Below are 24,379 nucleotides of genomic sequence, written 5' to 3' on the forward strand. Positions count from 1 at the left end.
TAAACCAGCCTTCCTAGATCACAGAAGTCATCTGCAATAGAGACAGAACTAGGCAGAATCTCAGCCTTTTGACAGAACTGATCAGTGAGAGGCTGGGCCCAGCGGGCTGTGCTGAGCACATTACAGGCCTTGTCTTATTTAACCCTCAAACCCAACCTAGGAAACAGGAACGTGTGCTTGTGCTCAGTTGCTGAGTCATGGCCGACTCTTTGTGACCCCTTGGACTGTAGCCCACCAGGCTCCCCTGTCCATGCACTTTTCCAGGTAAGAATACTGGAGTGGGTTGCCATTTGCTTTTCAGGGGACATTCCCGAACCAGGGATCGAATCCACATCACCTGCATTGGCAGGCAGATTCTTCACTACTGAGCCACCCGGGAAGCCCTGAGGAAAGCGAAATTCAGATGGGGGAAGAAACGTGATCAAAGGCTCTCAGCTAGTAAGTGCAGAGTCTAGATTCACATCCAGGTTTTTTGCGACTCTAAGCCCTAAACACACCACCTCCCTAAAGAGATTTGTGAGGTTTCCTGTTTGTCATTTTTTCACCTTGGGCATAGTCCTTCCTGCCGTCACAAAGTTATTTCTATCTATATCTGGGTGGTTTTAATCTTACAAATTTAGGGGAGGCAGGTGAAACCAAATTACATACAGTTCTTGGAACTGTCCTAAGAATAAAAGCACCTCACCACAGCTCCAAATCCATTTCGTGTTCTCTTGATAGCAAGTGAAGCTCCCTCATGAACCCTGCAGAAATCAGAGGACACACTTGAGCACTGGAGGCGCTTCTGTTTCAGCACAGCATCTGCTGATTAGAACTCCTTGCTTGATCGTCAAATGCCAATCCGGAGAGCCCTTACTTCCCCTGAAAGGCCTTTCAGTGCTAAGCATGATCATTGTTTCTTGGGGACAAAACCAGAGGAGGACGAATGAGGAATCAGGTTACAACTTGACCAGCGTCCAAGGGAACATGAGCAACAGAAATGTAATAGCTCACCTTCACTGCCCATCCTTCATGTGGCCTGGGAAGTGGCAGAACCCTAAGTCCACAGCACATTTAAGAAGAGATGCTTTTTTTAAAAGCATTTAATTTCACAAAACAAGAGCAGCCAGGACAAAAGCTACATATACATGCCTAAAAGAGAAAAATCTCTATACACACAAAAAAAATCTAAAGATAAACCACCTGCTGTTTTTTAAGCATCAATCATTTGCACAGGGGGGAAAAAAAATACTGGGTAGCACTTACAGATGCAAAAGTTCTTCAAAATTCCCAGGCCCTGTAATGAACTGGGAAAAGGAGAGACTAAAGAAATGAAAGTAATAACATAGTTGATACTTTTAAAAGTTGCTCTAATACTTCAACTGCTAACTAAATGGGGCATTATTGGTTAATCCTTAGGCTCATACCCTTTGTACTGTTCAGTCCCAGATACTCCTGTGTGGATGAATAACCCCCATGTGGATAATGTTCTAACTCTAACAGCTGTCTTAATAAAATCTAATAAAATTCTTCCCTTCAATTAAAAATCTGACGCTTGTAAAAAATATATTCAAACACCCTTCACTTGGTGAACTGCAAGGGTAGTTCAGTTCAGTTCAGTCGCTCAGTCGTGTCCAACTCTTTGCAACCCCATGAATTGCAGCAGGCCAGGCCTCCCTGCCCATCACCAGCTCCCGGAGTTTACTCAAACTCATGCCGATCGAGTTGGTGATGCCATCCAGCCATCTCATCCTCTGTCGTCCCCTTCTCCTCCTGCCCCCAATCCCTCCCAGCATCAGGGTCTTTTCCAATGAGTCAACTCTTTGCATGAGGTGGCCAAAGTACTGGAGTTTCAGCTTCAGCATCAATCCTTCCAATGAACACCCAGGACTGATCTCCTTTAGGATGGACTGGTTGGATCTCCTTGCAGTCCAAGGGACTCTCAAGAGTCTTCTCCAACACCACAGTTCAAAAGCATCAATTTTTTGGTGCTCAGCTTTCTTCACAGTCCAACTCTCACATCCATACATGACCACTGGAAAAACCATAGTCTTGACCAGACAGACCTTTGTTGGCAAAGTAATGTCTCTGCTTTTTAATATGCTATCTAGGTTGGTCATAACTTTCCTTCCAAGGAGTAAGCGTCTTTTAATTTCATGGCTGCAGTCACCATCCACAGTGATTTTGGAGCCCAAAAAAATGAAGTCTGTCACTGTTTCCACTGTCTCCCCATCTATTTCCCATGAGGTGATGGGACCAGATGCCATGATCTTAGTTTTCTGAATGTTGAGTTCTAAGCCAACTTTTTCACTCTCCTCTTTCACTTTCATCAAGAGGCTTTTTAGTTCCTCTTCACTTTCTGCCATAAGGGTGGTGTCATCTGCATATCTGAGGTGATTGATATTTCTCCCAGCAATCTTGATTCCAGCCTGTGCTTCTTCCAGCCCAGCGTTTCTCATGATGTACTCTGCATATAAGTTAAATAAGCAGGGTGACAATGTACAGCCTTGATGTACTCCTTTTCCTATTTGGAACCAGTCTGTTGTTCCATGTCCAGTTCTAACTGTTGCTTCCTGACCTGCATATAGGTTTCTCAAGAGGCAGGTCAGGTGGTCTGGTATTCCCATCTCTTGAAGAATTATCCACAGTTTATTGTGATCCACACAGTCGAAGGCTTTCGCATAGTCAATAAAGCAGAAATAGATGTTTTTCTGGAACTCTCTTGCTTTTTCGATGATCCAGTGGATACTGGCAATTTGATCTCTGGTTCCTCGGCCTTTTCTAAAACCAGCTTGAACATCTGGAAGTTCTCGGTTCATGTATTGCTGAAGCCTGGCTTGGAGAATTTTGAGCATTACTTTACTAGTGTGTGAGATGACTGCAATTGTGTGGTAGTTTGAGCATTCTTTGGCATTGCCTTTCTTTGGGATTGGAATGAAAACTGACCTTTTCCAGTCCTGTGGCCACTGCTGAGTTTTCCCAATTTGCTGGCATATTGTGTGCAGCACTTTAACAGCATCATCTTTCAGCATTTGAAATAGCTCAACTCGAATTCCATCACATCCACTAAATAAGCAGGGTGGTAAGTAATTCTGCCTCTTGTTCTGAGGCTGATGCAAAATGCTCAAGGCTGAGGGACAACTATGATTCACACCTTGTTTGAGATTTGGTCAACAAAGTCAGGCTGCTTGGGAAATCATTTGTTACACTGGCTGGAGTGTGAAAGGCTACACTGTGGGAAAAGTAAGATTAGCGGGAATATGCAGCCTGGTCATCAAGTGTTTAGACTCAGGGTCCGACTGCCTGCTCTGAACAAGGATTCTACCACTCACTAGGTGTGTGATCTTCGGCATGTCAACTCACTTCTCTGAGCCTGCTCATCTATAAAGATCATGCTTATCTCAGAGAATTGTTGAGCAATTGGGAGGAGCTAATGCATGTAATGTATTAAGTATGATGCCTGGGGCAAGAACATGTTCAACAAAACATTACTTGCTGCTGTTTTCTTTCCTGTTGCACCAAGAGATAAAAAGTTTCTCTGCTTTTACGATTTTTTAAAAGATAATACAATGGAAATATTAAGCAGTCTTACTACTTTTAGAAAATAATACACTAGGATATACATTTGTTCACTAATTCACTAAATATTTATTGGTCACTAACTGTGTGCTAGATACTGAAGATAATGTGGCAAGATCCACTCAGAAGCCTGTTGTTTAGTGAGGGAGACAAAAAAATACATTCAAAGGGTCATGAAAATACTCACAAACCAATATGGATAAAGAAAATGTGGCACATATATACAGCGGGATATTACTCAGCCATAAAAAGGGAATGAAATCGTGCCACTTGCAGAGATGTGGAGGGACCCAGAGACTATTATACGGAGTGAATTAAGTCAGAAAAACAAGTATTAGCACATATATATAGAATTAGAAAAATACTATAGATGAATCTATTTGCAAAAGCAGAAATAGAGACGCAGACACACAGAGGACAAACGTATGGACACCAAGGGGGAAGACCAGGGCATGGGATGGACTGGGAGACCTGGACCGACACACACAGGGACACACCACTGATCCTGTGTACAGAGGGGATGAGACGACTACGAGAACCTACTGCTGAGCACAGAGAACTCTACTCAGCGCTGTCGTGGCCCGAATGGAAAGAGATCCAAGAAGGGGCCACATACGAAAACATATTCACTCACGTCGCTGCAGAGCAGACACTACCACAACACTGTAAAGCAACTACTTTGCTGTCTTTACAACTACTACTTTGTGTAATTGCTCAGTCACGGCCAACGCTTCTGAGACGCCATGGACGGCAGCCCGCCAGGCTCCTCTGCCCACGGACTTGCCAAGGAAAGTATAGTGGAGTGAGCTGCCATTTCCCTCTCCCTGGATATGGGAAGGAAATCCAAAAACCAGGTGATAAATGTAAACATACCTGATTCAAGTTGCTGTACAGCAGACATTAACATTGTAAAGCAACTATAGGCCAATAAAAATTAACTTAAAAATAAAGTGAATGCAGGAGATGATACCCTGATCTTTCACCTGTACAATTCAATAATAAACCTTATTCTAATGGTTTCATAAAAAGAAAAAAAAAAAGAAGAAAATACTTACATACCAGTAACATTTAGGGAATTTTTCTAAGGTAATGGGATAAAATAGGAAGGACTCTGTGTATAAAGATGTTTCTCCTGGCCTTGTTTACAATGGTAGGACTCAGAAAGAACTTTAGTGCTCCATACTAAAGAAATGGTGAAATCAATTGTTATATAACTACTTAATGAAATATTATGTAGTCATTTTGGGGGGACTCTAAAATCACTGCAGATGGTGACTGTAGCCATGAAATTAAAAAAATCTTGCTCCTTGGAAGAAAAGCTATGACCAACCTAGACAGCATATTAAAAAGCAGAGACATTACTTTGCCAACAAAGGTCCCTCTAGTCAAAGTTATGATTTTTCCAGTAGTCATGTATGGATGTGAGAGTTGGACTATAAAGAAAGCTAAGTGCCGATGAACTGATGCTTTTGAACTGTAGTGTTGGAGAAGACTCTTGAGAGTCCCTTGGAATGCAAGCAGATCCAACCAGTCCATCCTAAAGGGAATCAGTCCTGAATATTCATTGGAAGGACTGATGCTGAAACTGACACTCCAATACTATCTGAAAAGACCCTGATGCTGGGAAAGATTGAAGGTGGGAGGAGAAGGGGACGAAAGAGGATGAGATGGTTGGATGGCATCAACCATCTACTGGTTCGATGACTCAATGGATAAAAGTATGAGTAAACTCCAGGAGTTGGCGATGGACAGGGAGGCCTGGCATGCTGCAGTCCATGGGATTGCAAAGAATCAGACAGGACTGAGCAACTGAACTGAACTGGATGCAGTCATTAAAATGATGGCTTCACTGAGAGCTCTAAGCTGTGCATTGCAACTACTGAAGCCCTGGCAACCTAGAGCCTGTGCTTCACAAGAGAAGCCACCTCGATGAGGAGCCCGTGCATCGCAACTGGAATGTAGCCACCACTCGCCGCAACTAGAGAAAGCCCATGCAAACTAACAAAGACTCAGAGCAGCCAAAAATAAAAGTAAATAAATCAGCCTATAAGATATAAAGAATGAATTATATTTTCCAATGAGGCTATGTTATGAGACCATGAAATGTAATACTCTAGAATTCATTGAAAAGAAATGTTTCTGTTAAAGGTCAGAGGATATACTAAAATTGCTATAAGCAAAATATATTTAAAAAAAAAAATGATGGCTTCAAAGTTTGTGTAGTTACTGTGAAATGCATTTGTGATAAAATAGTACTTGAACAAAAGCAAGACATAATATTGTACTTATACTATAATTATGAGTGCTTGAAATCTGCACATAAAAGACTGGAAGGAAATACGCCAATTTGGGTTATACTGGAAAGATAACAGTTATCATGTATGGAGTATTTATTGTGTGGCAAGGTATTTTAAGCACCTGTTTATGCTATTTCCCTTAATTCTCATATTCACAAGGTAGGTACTACTTTCATATTTACCTACAGAGAGGTTAAAATCGAATCCACCCTATAAGGGAGGACTCAGAAATTTAAACACAAGTTGCGCTGATAGCAAAAGCAGGCTCATCGTAACCACTAAATATTTGTCTATTTGTCATAATGAAAAATTCAGTTTTTGCCTATAACATCCTTGCATTTTTCTTTTTAAATAGTAGTAACAACTGATCATCTACTGTATACCAAGTCCTCTGCTAAGCATTTTATGTACGTAACTCATTCACCTCTCACAAGTGGTATCTGAAGTAGGTTCCGACATTATCCTCATTTTACAGACGACAAAAATGAGACTCAGAAAATTAAGTGGTGTGCCTAAGGTCACACAGCTGGTCAGTATAAGGTATGCCGCTGCTTTCAAAGAAAGCCAGGAAAAAAGAACAGAAATGCCTCTGCTGGAAATATGGTTTAAAACATTTATGCGCAGGTAATAACTACTCAAAACATTTTATATAAAATGTTTTTTAAAACTTTGTTTAAAAACTGAAAGAGTCTTCTGGAGGGAGTGCAGCAATTTTTTAAATTATGAAATATTTCAAACATATCAAGAAGTGCAGAGAGTAGAAAAACTAGTAAGTTTTCACAAACATTCATGTCTTAAAAGTAATAAAAGCTACATCCTCAACAAAGGCGAGTGATAGAGAAAAATTTTAATTATAGTCTTTTAAATTCTTCTTAAACCGGGTGTCAACATGAAAGGAGTTAATTAACTCTCAAAAACCCACCATTTTTCTTTACCAAGAAAATTCAGAGAAAAGCTGTTTAGCTAGAATCTAAGGAAGAAAGCTAGACAAAGAATAAGGCAGCAAATCCCAAGCAGCAAATGCAATGCCAAGGCAACTGAAAGAAGTATCACCACAACAAACCTGAGTTCCTGAGATACAAGGGTCCTTTTCTCCTTAACAGGCAGACACCCCAGCCTGTCCCCCATCATCTACCTCAGGTTCTGCCTGATGTCCCCAGGCCCACAAAGGGTGGACACACCAGAGGGACCCTTCAGCAAGAGATGACATTCTACTGCAGAGTGAGATAAAATAAGAAATGACCACCGACAAGGGGGTAGAGAATGATCAAGATGAACAGCTGGACACCTTGGAACACTCGAGGGGCATTTAATTATCACACTCCAGGACTTGAGCACAAAACTAAAGTTTCACTATTAGATGTACCTTTGAGAAATTAACTTACCTTTGCAATTCAAGTTACTCTACAGAGAATTCTGTATTAACCCCTGATGTGAGATGCCTGAGTGACCTTTTCCTGGCCTTGTTGGTCAGAGAGGCTTAATGTAGCACCAAGAATTTAGCTAAATCCAATCCCAATTCTACAACAGACTTGATCCACCAAAGATCTGTGACTAAAATGTACTGAGTCCACACTAGGGCAGCCCCTAGTTTTTGGTATTTCAACACAGCCCGCTCAGAGTTGTTTCAGTTTTCAATTCTGTGCCTATCTTAGGTGTACACAATGTATGTGAAGATTGACAGTGGCCACCAATTCCTATTTTCTCACTGTCTCTGAACTCATCACAACAGAGTCTGAGAACAGTCTCAGAAAAGTAATAGACTGGCTGGAAATTCCAACCAGAACAGTGAGGAGAGCGAGACTTCAAAATCTCCGAAGATTCTGGTTGGGTGTGAGCATAAAAGATCAACAGAAAAACAAGTGCCAAAATGTACAGTTTAAGGTTTAAGTTTCTAGTTCAAAGTCAGGTGTGTACCAAGCTCTGGATACTGGCTGATGACACTGTGCATGTAACTTAATCTCCATGTGCCTCTGTTCCTTCATCTGTAAAATGGACAGCTGGCAATAACATCTCTCCCTTAGAGGGTTATTGGGAGAATGCAATGTTCATAAGACAGGGCAGGACCTGCCTCCTGGTAAACACTCAACTAATTACAGTTACTAGTATTACTATTGTATCTGGCTTTCTCCAAATTTTCCAGAAAAAGTCTGTGTTTATAGAGGCATGGACTGAACACAAGCCAGCATATCTATCACTGGATACCAATACTCAAAGACAGCTACGAGGGGACTTTCCTGGTGGTCCAGTGGTTTAAGAATCTGCCTTGCAATGCAGGGGACATGAGTTTGATCCCTGGATAGGGAGCTAAGACCCCACATACTGTACAGCAACTAAATCCACGCGCTGCAACTACTGAGCGAGCACGCCACAACGAGAGTCTGCGCGCTGCAACAGAAGATCCCACGTGACAGACACAGCAAACATCTCGCAGGCTGCAACTAAGACCTGACACAACCAAAGAAATAAACATTCTTAAAGAGATACCTGCAAGACTTACAGATATTTATCATATGCAGTGCATTTAGCTTACATGAATAAGATTATAAAATGACATTGCAACATCCCTACCACAAGCTTACCACCCTCTCTTGCTAATTAGTGGGAAGACCCAGAAGAATCGGGTGGAGAGGGAGGTGGGAGGGGGGATCGGGATTGGGAATACATGTAAATCCATGGCTGATTCATATCAATGTATGACAAAACCCACTGGAAAAAAAAATAATAATAATAAAAATTTAAAAAAAATAAAAATAAAAAGTGCCTTATTTTTAGGGCTTCTCTGGTGGCTCAGTGGTAGAAAATCTGCCTCAATGCAGGAGACATGGGCTCAATCCCCAGTCCAAGAAGATCCCACATGCTGCAGAACAACTGAGTCTGTGCACCCCAACAATTAAGCCTGTGCTCTAGAGCTCTGGAGCTGCAGCTACGGAGCCCACATGCCACATACTGAAGCCTGTGTACCCTAGAACCTGTGCTCAGCAACAAGAGAAACCACTCAATGATTGCCCATGCAGCAGTAGCCCCTGCTCACAACCACAGAAAAGCCTGTGCAGCAACAAAGATCCAGCACAGCCAAAAATAAAATCAATAAATAAAAAATTTTTTAAGTGTTTTATCTTTAAATATTTTATTGCTGTCACTTCAACCCTTGACTATCTACTCATTGCATGAATCATCTCTGATGTTTTTGGATCTCTACTTGGCTTCAACTCCTGAATTTTTATGCAGACTTCAGGACTATTTGTCAGACAAATTTTAAATTCTTGGTATTTACACACTGGGGGGAAAAGGAAGTGTGAAAGTGTGAGTCACTCAGTCGTGTCCAACTCTTTGTGACCCCATGGTCTGTCCATGAAATTCTCCAGGCAAGAATACTGGAGTGGGTTGCCATTCCCTTCTCCAAGGGATGTTCCCGACCCAGGGATCAAACCCAGGTCTCTTGCATTGCAGGTCGATTCTTTACCATCTGAGCTACCGGGGAAACCAGGGAAAAGGAGGGAGGGCTCAAAAAAAAAAAAAAAAAAAAACAATGTCAGAACTGAAAACAACCTCCTAGTCTAATCCCTGATTTTACAAAAAAAAAAAAAATATATATATATATAAATATATATATATATATATATATATATATATAATAGTGAACTTCAGAGGAACTAGTCCTAGCACCATGACCAAGAAAGAGCAGTCAAGGCAGGGCTGGAGCCCAGGTTCCTGATTCCTGGCCCTTGGACTCCATACTGCGCTGTGCAGAGACATGACTTCCAATCGCTATGCAAATAATGACACAGTGAAGCATCCTGAGCTCAGGAACCCACTTTCTATCATTTCAGGAAAGAGCTTAACTTCCCAGGTTTCATTTAGTTTCACAGACAGTAAAACCCCAGAATTCCAGCTGGCTGAATCAAGGGATTCCCAAAAGCTGAGTAGTCTATTACAACCCCAGTAAATTCAAATGAGCCATGGAGGGATTTCTGAATTCCTTAGTCTCACAGTCAAGGCAGAGGCATGGATTTAAACTCCATAGAAGGAACAAAAACTGCATCACCGACAGAATACTCATTTTCACTAAGATGCTTTTACTGAGAAGGTTACATTTCTTGGAACTAAACACCAAAGGTAAGAGCAGGCTGAGAGGAGTTGGTGGGGAGGGGGTACACAAGGAGAGTGCAGTTACCATTATTTAACTGATCTAGAAATAAGCTGCTAAAAATCAGAATCCTGGTAATATTCTCACACCATCTAATGAATAAATATCAAGTAAATCAATCTACCTGAGCACTCCAGAGTGGGATTAAAAAGTATTATCAACAGATTTAAATTGAAAGCTGGGAAGTAAGATGGACAGAATATATTTCATCAGTTCTTCAAGTGATCCCAATAATGCAAAGAATCTTAAAAGAATTCACATAACCAAGTGGGAAATACATGTCTCCCATATAGTCAGCAGAACATTACACTAGTGTTCTTATGTCTGATTTGTTAGTTTATACTTTAGAATGACAGTTTTATTTGCTCTCTTCTATCTCGGAATCATTATTGGGTTTGGAAATGGTCATTCTTTTTTTAGGATTGTAACTACCATGCATGTGTGGATAGGAATTGAGCAGTTCAGGGCAACTGGCCCAAAGACACAATTCAAACCTTGGAGGAGAACTGAAGTCACACAACTAGTTAATGACAGAAGCATTAACTCTCACTGTCTTTAGAGTAAGAATTAAAAGACTGGAACTAACCATTTCATTTCTTCTTCACAACAATCTTATGAGGGTGGACCAATTAGCCCTGCTTTCCTACTAACAAATAGAAATTCTAAGAGGTTGTCCTTCATTCAAGTCATACAGAAGGAAAACTGATAATACCCAGAGCCAGCTCACAGTGGAAGTTAAAAATAGGCAGAGTTCTTCTGGAAGCAAATTGGTGATACACATCAAAAGTCTTTAAGTTGTACACACTCGTTAGCATAGAAACTGACCAGAAACACAAGCATTTACATTCATGGATTCATTACAATATTATTAACAATACTGAAAAAAACAGAAACCAACAATAAGGGCTATTATGCCAGTGACATATTATGAAAGCATCAAAAATCATGTTTTCAAGGAATATGGAAAATGTGTCACGACATAAAGCAATGTTCACAGTATGTCCAAAGTCAGAATAATCTCAATTTTGTTTTTCAAAAAGACACATATATATAACATATGTAAGTATACACAAAGACACATGGAAGGATCCATATCAAAAGTTAAAGGTAGACACACTGAGAAATATAATTATGAATTTTAATACCATTGAAACATGTGCCTTACCATACGTAAAACAATGACCAGTGCAAGTTTGATGCATGAAGCAGGGAACTCAAAGCTGATGCTCTGCGACAACCCAGAAGGATAGGGTGGGGAGAAAGGTGGCGGGGCGGGGGTGGGGGAGGGGTGGTTCAGGCTGGGGGGAACACGCATATACCTGAGGCTGATTCATGTTGACGTATGGCAAAAACCATCACAATATTGTAACTATTCTCCAATTAAAATAAATGAATTAAAAATAAATAAAATAAAATAGGTAACCAACAAGTACCAACTGAATAGCACAGGGAACTCTATTCAATATTCTGTAATAACCCAAAAGAAAAAAGAATTTGGAGAAGAGAAATCACAACCTTGCAATGAATCACTTTGCTGTATACTTGAAACTAACACAACATTGTAAATCAACTATACTCCATTATAAAATAAAAATTTTAAAAACTCAAATGAAGACACACATAATGAAAACCTTTCCTGGGAGTTTACCATAAAAAATAAATAAATTTACATACAAAAAAGATGATTGCAAAATAGTATCTAAAGAAACAAAACCTTACCCATACTGCTGCTATCTAAATATTTAAGGACATTCCTGGTGGTGCAGTGGATAGGAGTCTACTTGCCAATGCAGGGGACACAGGTTCTATCCCTAGCCTGGGAAGGTTTCACATGCTGTGAAGCAACTAAGTCAGCGCACCACAACTCAGCTTGTGCTATAGAACCCGAGAGCTGTAACTAGCAAGCCATGCATGCCCTACAGCCCAGGCTTCTCAACAAAAGACGCCACTGCAATGAGAAGCCCTTGAACTGCAACAAGAGTAGCCTACACTCACTGCAACTTGAGAAAGCCCATGCCCAAGATGAACATCCAGTGCAGCCAAAATCAAATAAATAAAATTCTAAAAAATATGTAAAGGGCTATTTACTTATAAAAATATACTCCTTATCAGAGAATTTATCTTAATGCTAGTAATTATTTAAGCTTTTCTATGTGACAGGTATGTTTCATATATATGCACTCAAACTTGAAATAACCCTGTGTAGGACTATTATCACTCCATTTTAGAGGTGAGAAAATTGAACATCCAAGATGTCAAATGTGACATCTGAGAAATGAGAAAACCATTTAAGGGGCAATTCTCTAAAGCTTAACATTTGTTACACTCACAGGCAAAACCTTGTTTCACACCAAATAATCTTTCTAAAGGCAGAACATACTAGGCTTTTAGTTCAGGAGTTGGCATCCGGAAAATGATTATTAGGATGTCTATGATTTGCTTCAAAATATTTCAGCATGTGCAGCATAATATTATGGTGCATGTGTTATTCAAGTTACACACCAGGTTGTAAGTTGCCCTAACACAGTCTTCACCCTCCAGGTGTTGGCTATGAGTGTTCTAATCAGCAATCTCAGTCTACGGAAACTTCAGTTACCTTTATCTGAAAACACCAGAGGCTTTGATAATTAGCATAAGAAATGTTACAACTGTGAATTTTCACTGTTAACATTAGTGGCTTGCTAACTAGCATGATGGATGTTAGAAACGGACTTCATTAATTTCAATTAATAGAACTTGAGATGTGGGGATTAGCTCAAAATTCTAGAGAGACACTCAACGTTGCAATGAGGATTTGAGACTATTTAGCAAGGCCTTCACCAGCCAACCTTAGGGATGGCACCCACAGTTCATGATGTCTAAATGGCCCTGTAGCCAGATACTGGATTAAAGATTCTGGCTACCTGATGTTATTTGTATGTAAAACTGCTGAATCTTGCTTTAGGAATATCATCAGCTCCATCTTCAGAGAACGAAGCACCCAGAAGGGCAGAGATGTAATAAAACTTACAGAACAGGTAAAGTTACTTTGAGCTTACTAAGCTCAAAGGATTAACAAAGGGTCTACATGTATTACAGAACTTTTTAATAAGCTGGTAGCACAACTGTGAGGGTGCAGCTGACCCTCACCAATCTATTTCCAATAGGTACCAAAGAGACCTTAACTGTACATACAAATCATTGAAATGACTTTTCAAATGCCCATTTGGACTACATATATAGTACCTCAGTATACTATACTATATACATACACACACACACACACACACACACACGTAAGGGTAGTGGTTTGTATCTGTATATTTATGTATGTGTGTGTGTATACACACACGTATATCTATACATACACACATGTATATAGCATACAGCAGGCTTCTCAGGTGGCACAAGTGGTAAAGAGTCTGTCTGCAAATGCAGGAGATAGAAGAGATGCAAGTTCAATTCCTGGGTTGGGAAGATCCCCTGGAGTAGGAAATGGCAACCTGCTCCAGTATTCTTGCCTGGAAAATTCCATGGACAGAGAAGCCTGGTGGGCTACAGCCCATGGGGCTGCAGAGAGTCGGACAGGACTGAATGACTAACCACATCCACATAGTGTACAGTGTACAGTGTATGTGCATATATAGATTGTGTATGGATCCATATATAAAACAAAATATATATATACACACCAGTGTATACAGTATACAAGAACAGCATCTGTGGCCTCAGAGAACTATCTTCCACTACTGAAATGGATTTTTTTAAGGCTCAAATAAGCTCACACCCTAAGGAAGCCACGTATTCAGATCTCTTCAGCTGTAGCATGCCTAGTCCAGATCTTCTGCAAAACGACGCACAAATTGTTTTGACTTGCCCACATTGTTTCAGTGACAAATATTTCACAGGCTTTTGAATTCTACCTCTCTCTGCTTCAGCCTCCTGATCAACACAATAAGAATAATGATGGAACCAATACTGGGGCCTTGCCAGGAGAGTGGCTGAGATAACAAATTATTTTATCACTCAGTGAAAATGTATTTCACAAACTTTAAAAAAAAAAAAAAAAAAACCACACCTCTGTGTGGGTACATAATGAGGGTCCTGCAATTCACAGCACTTGTATCATCCTAAAGTACTCAGACAACTGGACTAAAAAAGAACACCTGCATGACAAGACTGTCATCTCCTGTATTATCTCCTGCGCCTCTCCCAGAAAAGAGTGGGATTTACAAGAACCACGTGGGAGTTCACCGAAAAGTCCCTTTGACTTTTGTTTGGAATTGGAGGGGTTTGTGGGGAGGGGGGCGTTGGAAGGGATGGGAGTGGGGGAGAACTGGGGATTGTTTTGTTTTGATTTGGAGAGATGGAGGCAAAAACTACAAAAGATAGTTACACTCATTGCAGTACAAAGTATGCTTTCTCAATGGGGACAATACTGAAATAATTTGTTCATGGGAGTGAATAAAAAATATCTTACACTTATTACATATCTAACAAAGATATAATACAGTACATACACAGATCGTTAGGATACCTATGGTAGTACCATTTCATGAAGTGAGGGACAACAGGGGAAAATGCCTGAAACGAATCAGTTGGATTAACATTCTGACAACAGAATGAAGACTGAGCGACACTGGTGGAGAGATGCTGTCCCAGGGCTGAGGATCACCGGCAGAGTCATGCCTGCCCCAGGGAATATCCTAATCTCTGCTTCCGGTTCTGAGCATTCCTGAGGTTGAACTTGACTGGCCTGGGTTACTTCCAGCTCTGTGTCACAGTTGCTGGCCATTCCCCTTGGCAGCAGAAATGTGTATGAAGCCTTACAAGTGTCCCAGATTTCCACCAACCCCTATTTTCCCTCAGATCTTCCTGTTTCCTTAGTTTTTTGAGTGTGCCTGCTTCCCTGCAGGCATATGTATTTGGCATCCAGCATACTGCCTGTCCATGGCACTTTTCAACACTTCCGGCCCATCCTCTGCTGGCCATCTTGGGCCAAAACTCTCCACCAGAACATGAAATCAGGGCAAAGAGATAGAAACAATGGCAGAGTCAAGAGACAGGGGAGCATCTTCCAGAATGAAGAAAGTACCTGCATGGCATGCTCACTAGTGTCATCGGCCAAGAGTGTCGTATAGAATGCACTCACTTTCCTGAGAAAAACACACAGTAATGGTGCAGACTACTGCTGTCATGGATAAAGATAGACTGCTATCTCAAAAAGAAACTTTCAAGCAGTTTCTTGACAAATTAAACCCAGAATTACCATATACTCTGGCAAAGAACTGAAAGCAGAGATTTGAACAAATATTCACTTGCCTTTGTTCACAGCAGCATTTGTCAGAAAGGTATCCCCCAATTGCAAATCTCAAGGTGGTGAAAGGGAGAGAGAAAAGCAATCAAACAAGTGTCCAGAGGCAGAAAAATAAGAGAGAGAGAGACCTCACCTTGGGGATGCATATCTAGTACTAGGTTTTTATATACACAGAGATATATACTTCGTGAGCACGAAGTTTTTCTCTTTCTGGGGAAAAAAAAAGAATCCCACCTTCACCATTGTTACCAAGCCTGTTAGCCTCAAGCTCTAACCCACCCTCTTCCTTGAAGAAAGATAAATGCTATCTTTGTCTTACAGGAAACCACCAGAACAGAAAAACAAGAGGCCAACAGAATTGGTTAGAATCAGCCAAATCCAAAATGGCAGAAGACCAACCCTCCAGTAGACCCCAAGCCTCATGATATGCTCATGGTAACATTAGCATGCTCAACGACACACCTACAGTGCCATGACAGGAATTACCAGACCACAGAAGGAAGAAAAAGAAGTGACACCCTAGTTGCAGGAAGAAACTCACCTTTTCCCAAAAAACCAATGCATATGCTCCCTCTACCATTAACCCTGCCTTTAAAAATCTTGCTTTGATCACCCTCCACTCCCAGAAGTTGATTTGTGAACTAATTTCCCGCTTCTCCATTATCTGGCCATCAAAGAGTTTGTGCTGTTTCAGTCTCAGCATCAGTTTCACTACTGGCTGTGTGAATCCAAATGGAAAAAGACCCTTCACCACTGAGGCAGGGGATTTCCAATAAGCTAGGGTCCAACTGGGAGTCCATACAACCAATTTGGTAACACCACCACGAAACAGCCTCAGGAATAAAGTTCTAAAGGGAAAATTAGTTACCTAAAACACTCTAGTGATGACTTCTCCAGAAGTCTTTTATGCTGGCTCAGCTGTGAAGATTTATCAGGAAGTCAGGCTGATACTGGAAAGCATCACTACTTGGATAAAAGACATTTAAGCATGAGTGGATCCTAGAACTGAAAAGCTAGCTAATTAAACTAAGCCTCTTTAAAAAAGTCTGAAAAGGCAAAAGCTAGCAGGAAAAATACATTTTTACTTTTGGGCATAATGAGAGGGAATTCAGAGGAACCACTTGGTTCCTCACTTTAAAAATTTAATGTCACTTCACTTCCAGATAACAGTCCAGAAGCCAGCTGTGGACCTCCCAGTGCAGGCTATTGCCTTTTCACTCATTTACATACAAATGCACTGAGCACAGGCCAAGGTTTCACGGTCAGGGAGGACTGGGTGTAAAATGAATGAAACAGTCACTCTGCCAAGTGTCCAGTACTACTGTGAGTACTGCCATCAAATGGCAGAAGCCTTGGGAGTATTCACCCATTGTACCATCCTTTTCCCTGGGAAATAACTCTCCAACCACGATCCATGTAGTCATGACAGAGGATTAGTCATAATTACACAGCCTGGCTTCTACCCTCCTGGCCATGCATGACCCATGGAAGGCCAATGACAGTCTCTTCCAGAGAATCTGGAAATGAAGAAATAAGCAGATAGCCTTTCTATTAAGCCAGAAATCTACAGAAGTGGTACACTTGGACTGCGGAGGCCCATGTCACCCTATACAGCCTGTGAAGCAGAGAAAGCCAGACTACAAAGGAAGAGAATCAAACAGATGCATAGACGTAAGGGCAAGAACTAAAGAAGGAGTATCACCTGCTTCCTGGAAGCTCTCAGTTCCAATGCAGACCATTCTGAAGCCTGCCAGCCTCACCACCCTTGTTGCCCTATATTGAGCTAGCCTAACGTAGTTTCCGTGATTCAAAACCGAGGAGCTCTAATAAATACACAGGGAATAGGACAACAACACAAATTCATCTAATACACAACACAGTGCTGAGGAGGCCATATTCTGCTTCATTCACCTGAACATATCTTATATAGTAAGTGGCAAGGGGTAAGACTTGTTGATACAAGATGGAAATTTGAGTCCCAGTCAGGTGGTGCAGTGGTAAACAATCTGCCTGCCAATGAAGGAGATGCATGAGACACGGGTTCAATCCCTGGGTCGGGAAGATCCCCTGGAGGAGGAAATGGCAACCTGCTCCAGAATTTCTGCCTGGAAAATTCCATGGACAGAGGAGCCTGGTGGGCCACAGTCCATGGGGTCTCAAAGAGTCGGACATGGCTGATCAACTGAGCACAGCACACTCCACCCTTTGCTAGTTTCGTGACCATGAGTACGTTCATTCAACCCACACTCAACACAGTTTCTGCCACAAAACAGGTGCTCTCTCTCTCTCTCTATATATATATATATATATATATACACACACACACACACACACACACATATATATATACACACACACATATATGTATATATATATGCAAAAGTAAGGAACATGGGCAAGCAGGCACCTACATGCTGGGTTCACTTATCTCTTCAAGATAACTCTCACCAATATAGTGGGGATACTAATGTCTACTTTATGTGTCTCACAGGATTACAATGTATGCAATCACTATATCAGTCAGTTTAGCTGCTCAGTTGCGTCCGACTCTTAGGGACCCCATGGCCTGCAGCATGCCAGACTTCCCCGTCCATCACCAACTCCTGAAGCTTGTTCAAACTCATATCCATTGAGTTGGTGAAGCCATCCAACCATTTCATCCTCTGTTGTCCCCTTCTCCTCCTGCCTTCAATCTTTCCCAGCATCAGTATCTTTTCCAATGAGTCAGTGCTTCGCTTCAGGTGGCCAAAGTATTGGAGTTTCAGTTTCATCATCAGTCCTTCCAATGAATATTCAGGACTGATTTCCTTTCGGATGGACTGGTTGGACCTCCTTGCTGTCCAAGGGACTCTCAAGAGTCTTCTCCAACATCACAGTTCAAAACCATCAATTCTTCGGAGCTCAGCTTTCTTCATAGTCCAACTCTCACATCCATACATGACTACTGGAGAAACCATAACTTTGACTATATGGAACTTTGCTGGCCAAGTAATGTCTCTGCTTTTTAATATGCTAAGTTGGTCCTAGGGACCAACTTTCTTCCAAGGAGCAAGCGTCTTTTAATTTAATGGCTGCAGTCACCATCTACAGTGATTTTGGAGCCCCCCAAAATAAAGTCTGTCACTGTTTCCCCATCTATTTGCCTTGAAGTCATTAGACCAGATGCCATGATCTTCGTTTTCTGAATGTTGAGTTTTAAGCCAACCTTTCACTCTCTTCACTGTATGATTAAAATCACTGTATGATTAAGCTTTTAATAGGCTCAGAATGATGGGTGGGTCAAAAAGAGACCCACTTAGAATAACCAAACAATATTTATTTATCTAAACCAAGAGCTGGTAAACTATAGCCCACAGGTCAAATCCAGTCACGACCTGTGCTTGCATGGTCCACAAAAGTAAGAATGGTTTTTATCAATGAACATTTGCAACCAATGTCATTGTAGGGAACACTAATTTTTAACCCCAACTAGGGTAAACAGACTGGTTCCAAATTGACAAAGGAGTACGTCAAGGCTGTATATTGTCACCCTGCTTATTTAACTTATATGCAGAGTGAGTGAGTTGCTCAGTCATGCCTGACTCTTTGCAACCCCTTGGACTGTAGCCTGCCAGGCTCCTCTGTCCATGGAATTGTCTAGGCAAGATTACTGGAGTGGGTTGCCATTTCCTTCTCCAAATATGTGGAGTACATCATGTGAAATGCCCGACTGGGTGAAGCACAAACTGGAATCAAGATTTCTGGGAGAAATATCAATAACCTCAGATATGCAGATGACACCACCCTTATGGCAGAAAGCTAAGAAGAACTAAAGAGCCCCTTGATGAAAGTGAAAGAGGAGAGTGAAAAACTGGTCCCATCACTTCATGGCAAATAGATGGGGCAACAATGGAAATAGTGACAGACTTTATTTTCTTGGGCTCTAAAACCACTGCAAATGGTGACTGCAGCCATGAAATTAAAAGACACTTGCGTGCTCGCTTCGGCAGCACATATACTAAAAGACACTTGCTCCTAGGGAAAAAAGCAAAGACAAACCTAGACAGCATATTAAAAAGCAGAGACATTACTTTGCCAACAAAGGTCCATCTAGTTAAAGTTATGGTTTTTCCAGTAGTCATGTACGGATGTAAGAGTTGGACTATGAAGAAAGCTGAGCTCTGAAAAATTGATGGTTTTGAACTGTGGTGTTGGAGAAGACTCTTGAGAGTCCCTTGGACAGCAAGGAGATCCAACCAGTCCATCTGAAAGGAAATCAGTCCTGAATATTCATTGGAAGGACTGATGCTGAGGCTGAAACTCCAATACTTTGGCCACCTGAAGCGAAGCACTGACTCATTGGAAAAGATACTGATGCTGGGAAAGATTGAAGGCAGGAGAAGAAGGGGACAACAGGATGAAATGGTTGGATGGCATCACCAACTTGATAGACATGAGTCTGAGTAAGCTCCAGGAGATGGACAGGAAAGCCTGGTATGCTGCGGTCCATGGGGTCACAAAGAGTCAGACACAACTGAGTGACTGAACTGAACAGGTAAATATCATCTCTCCCCAAAAATAATTCCATTCTTTTAAGAATTATATGCTTAGTAGACTTGTATTATAAAAACTATACTCAATTACTATCATTATATTTTAATTTATTCAATTAAAAATATGGGCAAATTTATTTCTCTTGTTACAAAGCACCTACACAGTATTTTGATGTTGCCTCTTGGCCCACAAAGTCTTAACATGTTCACTATCTGGCTCTTTACAGAAATGAATTAGGAAAAGGCAACCCACTCTAGTCTTCTTGCCTGGAAAATTCCATGGCCAGAGGAGCTTGGCAGGCTACAGCACGTAGGGTCGCATAGAGTTGGACATGACTGAGTATACATGCACTTTACAGAAAAAGTCTGCCATTTCTAACCTAAACAAGGTCCAAGAAGTCAACCCAGTCAGGGACACAGCAACAAAGTTATTTCTCTCATCAGCACTATTATTATTAGAGAGCAATTTTGCAGAATATGGGGCTGTTTACAAATGCATTATTTTGCAGTACAGCAGGAAAAACCTGCCATAATGTCTGCCAAAATGCCATAATGTCATAATAATCACAACAGACCTTCCAGAAGCTCAACTACCTGCTTCAAGCCCAGGCTTAAAAAGGCAGGGCCAGTCTGGCTATGTCCTCACCAGGGTCAGGAACACATCATTAATCTCAACAGTATGTCTGTGCAGTACAGTACCATACCAAATACTCATTCATCACCCTCAGCCTCCCAGACTAACACGTTGTGGTCCAGGTTCATTACTGAACCTAGATCTGCAAAACAAAAACAAAGGTCCATTACCCAGAAATTCTCTGGGGTCATAATGATAGATCTGTAGACCAGCCATTAAGTCTACCCCAAAGGCAAAACTAGGTAACATATGCATCAGACCTGAGCAAACCCTGGAAATAAGTAATTATGTCCATCATCATAATTAATAACAATAATAATGACAATTAAACAATTTTTAATATAATAAGGGATTCCCTGGTGGCTCAGATGGCAGAGTCCACTTGCAATGCAGGAGACCCAGGTTTGATCCCAGGGTCAGGAAGAACCCCTGGAGAAGGGAATAGCTACCCACCCCAATATCCTTGCCTGGAAAATTTCATGGACAGAGGAGCCTGGTGGGCTAAATAATAATAAAACAATTCTAAAATATTTACACCAGCAGTAGACATGTAAAGATGCATGAGAAATGGACTTTCCTAGGCAAGAAAATAGGATATAGAAATCTTAGATGTAATGCTATACAAAACAGGTGAAAAACAGAATAGTTTGGGACTTTCCTGGTGGTCCAGTGTTAAGACTTTGCCTTCCAATGCAGGGGGTGTGGGTTTGATCCCTGGCTGGGCAACTGAGATCCCACATGCAGCAGGGTGTAGCCAAAAATTAAAATATAAATAAATACATGAATACAACACTGTAAATCAACCAAAAAAATTAAAAACAGAATTGCTCTACTTAAAACAGGGTAACACAGGACCATAGAACTCCAAGGTGGGCTCTGAACACCATTCATGGACACCTAAGCTCCCACAGGTATAGGGCTTAAAAACCATAATAAAAGATAATCAGGAGCTCCAGAGGTACATCTTCTTCATCCACAACATCAGGACAAGAATAACAGCTATTTCCAAAATTTGTGAGCATTAAGTGAATTAATGATTAAATATTCTTTTTAGTGAGTAGCACATGGGAAGCACCCCATAAATACTAGGTATTATTGTCTTTTTTACTAAACAGTCATCATATTATATATACTGTAAACATAGTTATTCACTTTGATTTATTTCTATTCATTAGACTGTAAGTATTCCCATATTATTACATATTCTTCATTGGCATATTTTTAATTTAATGAGACACAAATGGCACTTTAGTTTCACTTTGATTTGGATTCATGCAATAATTAGTGAGGGTAATTATCTTTGTATATATTTGTTTAATAACTATATTTTTTCTTGTTATGTCTGTTCAGGAATCTTGTTCAAGAACCCAATGGGAAACTCCATAATTTCTTAAAATTAATATTGATTAAGAGTGAAAGGAAGCTTACCTTCTGGACACCCTGTCTTAAAAATGTACTAGCAAAATTCTCCAAAACGCAGTTGAGAAAACCAGCCCCTGTGATTGAAATCCTGCCTTTCTGAATGAACTCTGTCCTGCAAAAAACAAAAATATACACCCTTGGTGTCATTTCTATATTTGAATATTTAAATTACAGGGATTTCCAACAGCATAATTACCATGTATAATCAACACAAAATAATATTCATAGTAATTCAATAATTGCCTATTAAGACAAAAGATTTTATTAAAAAGAGCCTTCCATTTTATATAACATAAGCAATGTATTATACTCAAAAACTATTCATTTCAAATTGCTAAGAAAGTATATCCTTAAGTCCTCACCATGCACACAAAAACTGGCACTATGTGAGATAATGGATGTGTTAACTAACCTTACTGTGATTATCTTGTAATATATACACATTTCAAATGATTACACCGTACACCTCAAACTTACACAATATTACATGCCAACTGGATCTCAATAAAGCTGGAAAGAAGAGAAAATAAATGGGTACATTATTCTGATTATAAAACCTATATAAAACACAAGTTTTATTTACACCTAACAAATCATTTAATGATCAAAATGTGATAGGACATAAGACAGTCAAAAAGCTTTAAGAATCTCTACCACAATAAGTTTGACTGATTCAAAGTAAATATATCCTGGAATGCAAAGTCAAGTGGGACTTAGGAAGCATCACTACAAACAAAGCTAGTGGATGTGATGGAATTCCAGTTGAGCTATTTAAAATCCTAAAAGATGATGCTGTTAAAGTGCTGCACTCAAAATGCCAGAAAATTTGGAAAACTCAGCAGTGTTCACAGGACTGGAAAAGGTCAGTTTTCATTCCAATCCCAAAGAAAGGCAATGCCAAAGAATGCTCAAACTACCTCACAATTGCAGTCATCTCACACACTAGTAAAGTAATGCTCAAAATTCTCCAAGCCAGGCTTCAACAGTACATGAACCATGAACTTCCAGATGTTCAATCTGGATTTAGAAAAGGCAGAGGAACCAGAAATCAAATTGCCAACATCTGTTGGATCATCGAAAAAGCAAGAGTTCCAGAAAAACATCTACCTCTGCTTTATTGACTATGCCAAAGCCTTTGACTGTGTGGATCACAACAAACTGTGGAAAATCCTGAAAGAGATGGGAATATCAGACCACCTGACCCGCCTCTTGAGAAACCTGTATGCAGGTCAGGAAGCAACAGTTAGAACTGAACATGGAACAATAGACTGATTGCAAATAGGAAAAGGAGTATGTCAAGGCTGTATATTCTCACCCTGTTTATTTAACTTATATGCAGAGTACATCATGTGAAATGCTGAGCTGGATGAAGCACAAACTGGAATCAAGATTGCCAGGAGAAATATCAATAACCTCAGATATGCAGATGACACCACCCTTATGGCAGAAAGCAAAGAACTAAAGAGCCTCTTAATGAAAGTGAAAGAGTAGAGTGAAAAAGTTGGCTTAGAACTCAACATTCAGAAAACTAAGATCATGGCATTCAGTCCCATCACTTCATGGCAAACAGATGGGGAAACAATGGAAATAGTGACAGACTTCATTTTGGGGGGCTCCAAAATCACTGCAGATGGTGATTGCAGCCATGAAATTAAAAGACACTTGCTCCTTGAAAGAAAAGTTATGACCAACCTAGACAGCAAATTAAAAAGAAGAGACATTACTTTGCCAACAAAGGTCCATCTAGTCAAGGCTATGGTTTTTCCAGTAGTCATGTATGAATGTGAGAGTTGGACTATAAAACAAGCTGAGCTCTGAAGAACTGAGGCTTTTGAACTGTGGTGTTGGAGAAGACTCTTGAGAGTCCCCTGGACAGCAAGGAGATCCAACCAGCCCATCCTAAAGGAAATCAGTCCTAAATATTCATTGGAATGACTGCTGCTGAAGGTGAAACTCCAATACTTTGGCCACCTGATGCAAAGAACTGACTCATGTGAAAAGACCCTGATGCTGGGAAAGATTGAAGGTGGGAGGAGAAAGGGATGACAGAGGATGAGATGGTTGGATGGCATCACCACCTACTCAATGGACTTGGGTTTGAGTAAACTCCTAGGGTTGGTGATGGACAGGGGAGGCCTGGCGTGCTGCAGTCCATGGGGTCCCAAAGAGTCAGACATAACTGAGCAACTGAACTGAACTGACTGAAGTAAATATACACATATATCCTCATCCCATGCTACAAAATGTCTTGTTAAAATTAAGTCTGAGACAATTATCAGCTTGAGTAGATTACTTAGAGTCTCTTAACTCAGTTTCCTCCCCATATAAACTGGAAATAATTATAGCATCTTACTTTGACAACCAGTGCCAGAAATAAATAAATACATACATACAACAGGAACATGAACAGCTCCTGACACACAGTAAGGAACTTATTAAATGTTAGGCAGCCACCATTACTAACGAGAGACAGAGAGAAATAGGAAAGAA

The 24,379-nt window shown here is 40.6% G+C and overlaps 1 protein-coding gene across 2 annotated transcripts in view; it reads right to left on the reverse strand.

The window, feature by feature from the left end:
* The window catches only part of PRELID2 (PRELI domain containing 2), an 85,677-nt gene that overhangs the window by 19,030 nt on the left and 42,268 nt on the right, over positions 1–24,379 (reverse strand). For both annotated transcript variants that reach the window (XR_009694191.1, XM_061151637.1), the window contains exon 5: positions 21,896–22,001. Coding sequence is in view for 1 of the 2 variants with exons in the window: in XM_061151637.1 (XP_061007620.1) it covers positions 21,896–22,001 (106 nt within the window). In the remaining variant the exon portion in view is untranslated. The remainder of the gene's footprint in view (positions 1–21,895; positions 22,002–24,379) is intronic.

Source organism: Dama dama, chromosome 9 (assembly GCF_033118175.1).
Source record: "Dama dama isolate Ldn47 chromosome 9, ASM3311817v1, whole genome shotgun sequence".
NCBI classification, from domain to species: Eukaryota; Metazoa; Chordata; class Mammalia; order Artiodactyla; family Cervidae; genus Dama; species Dama dama.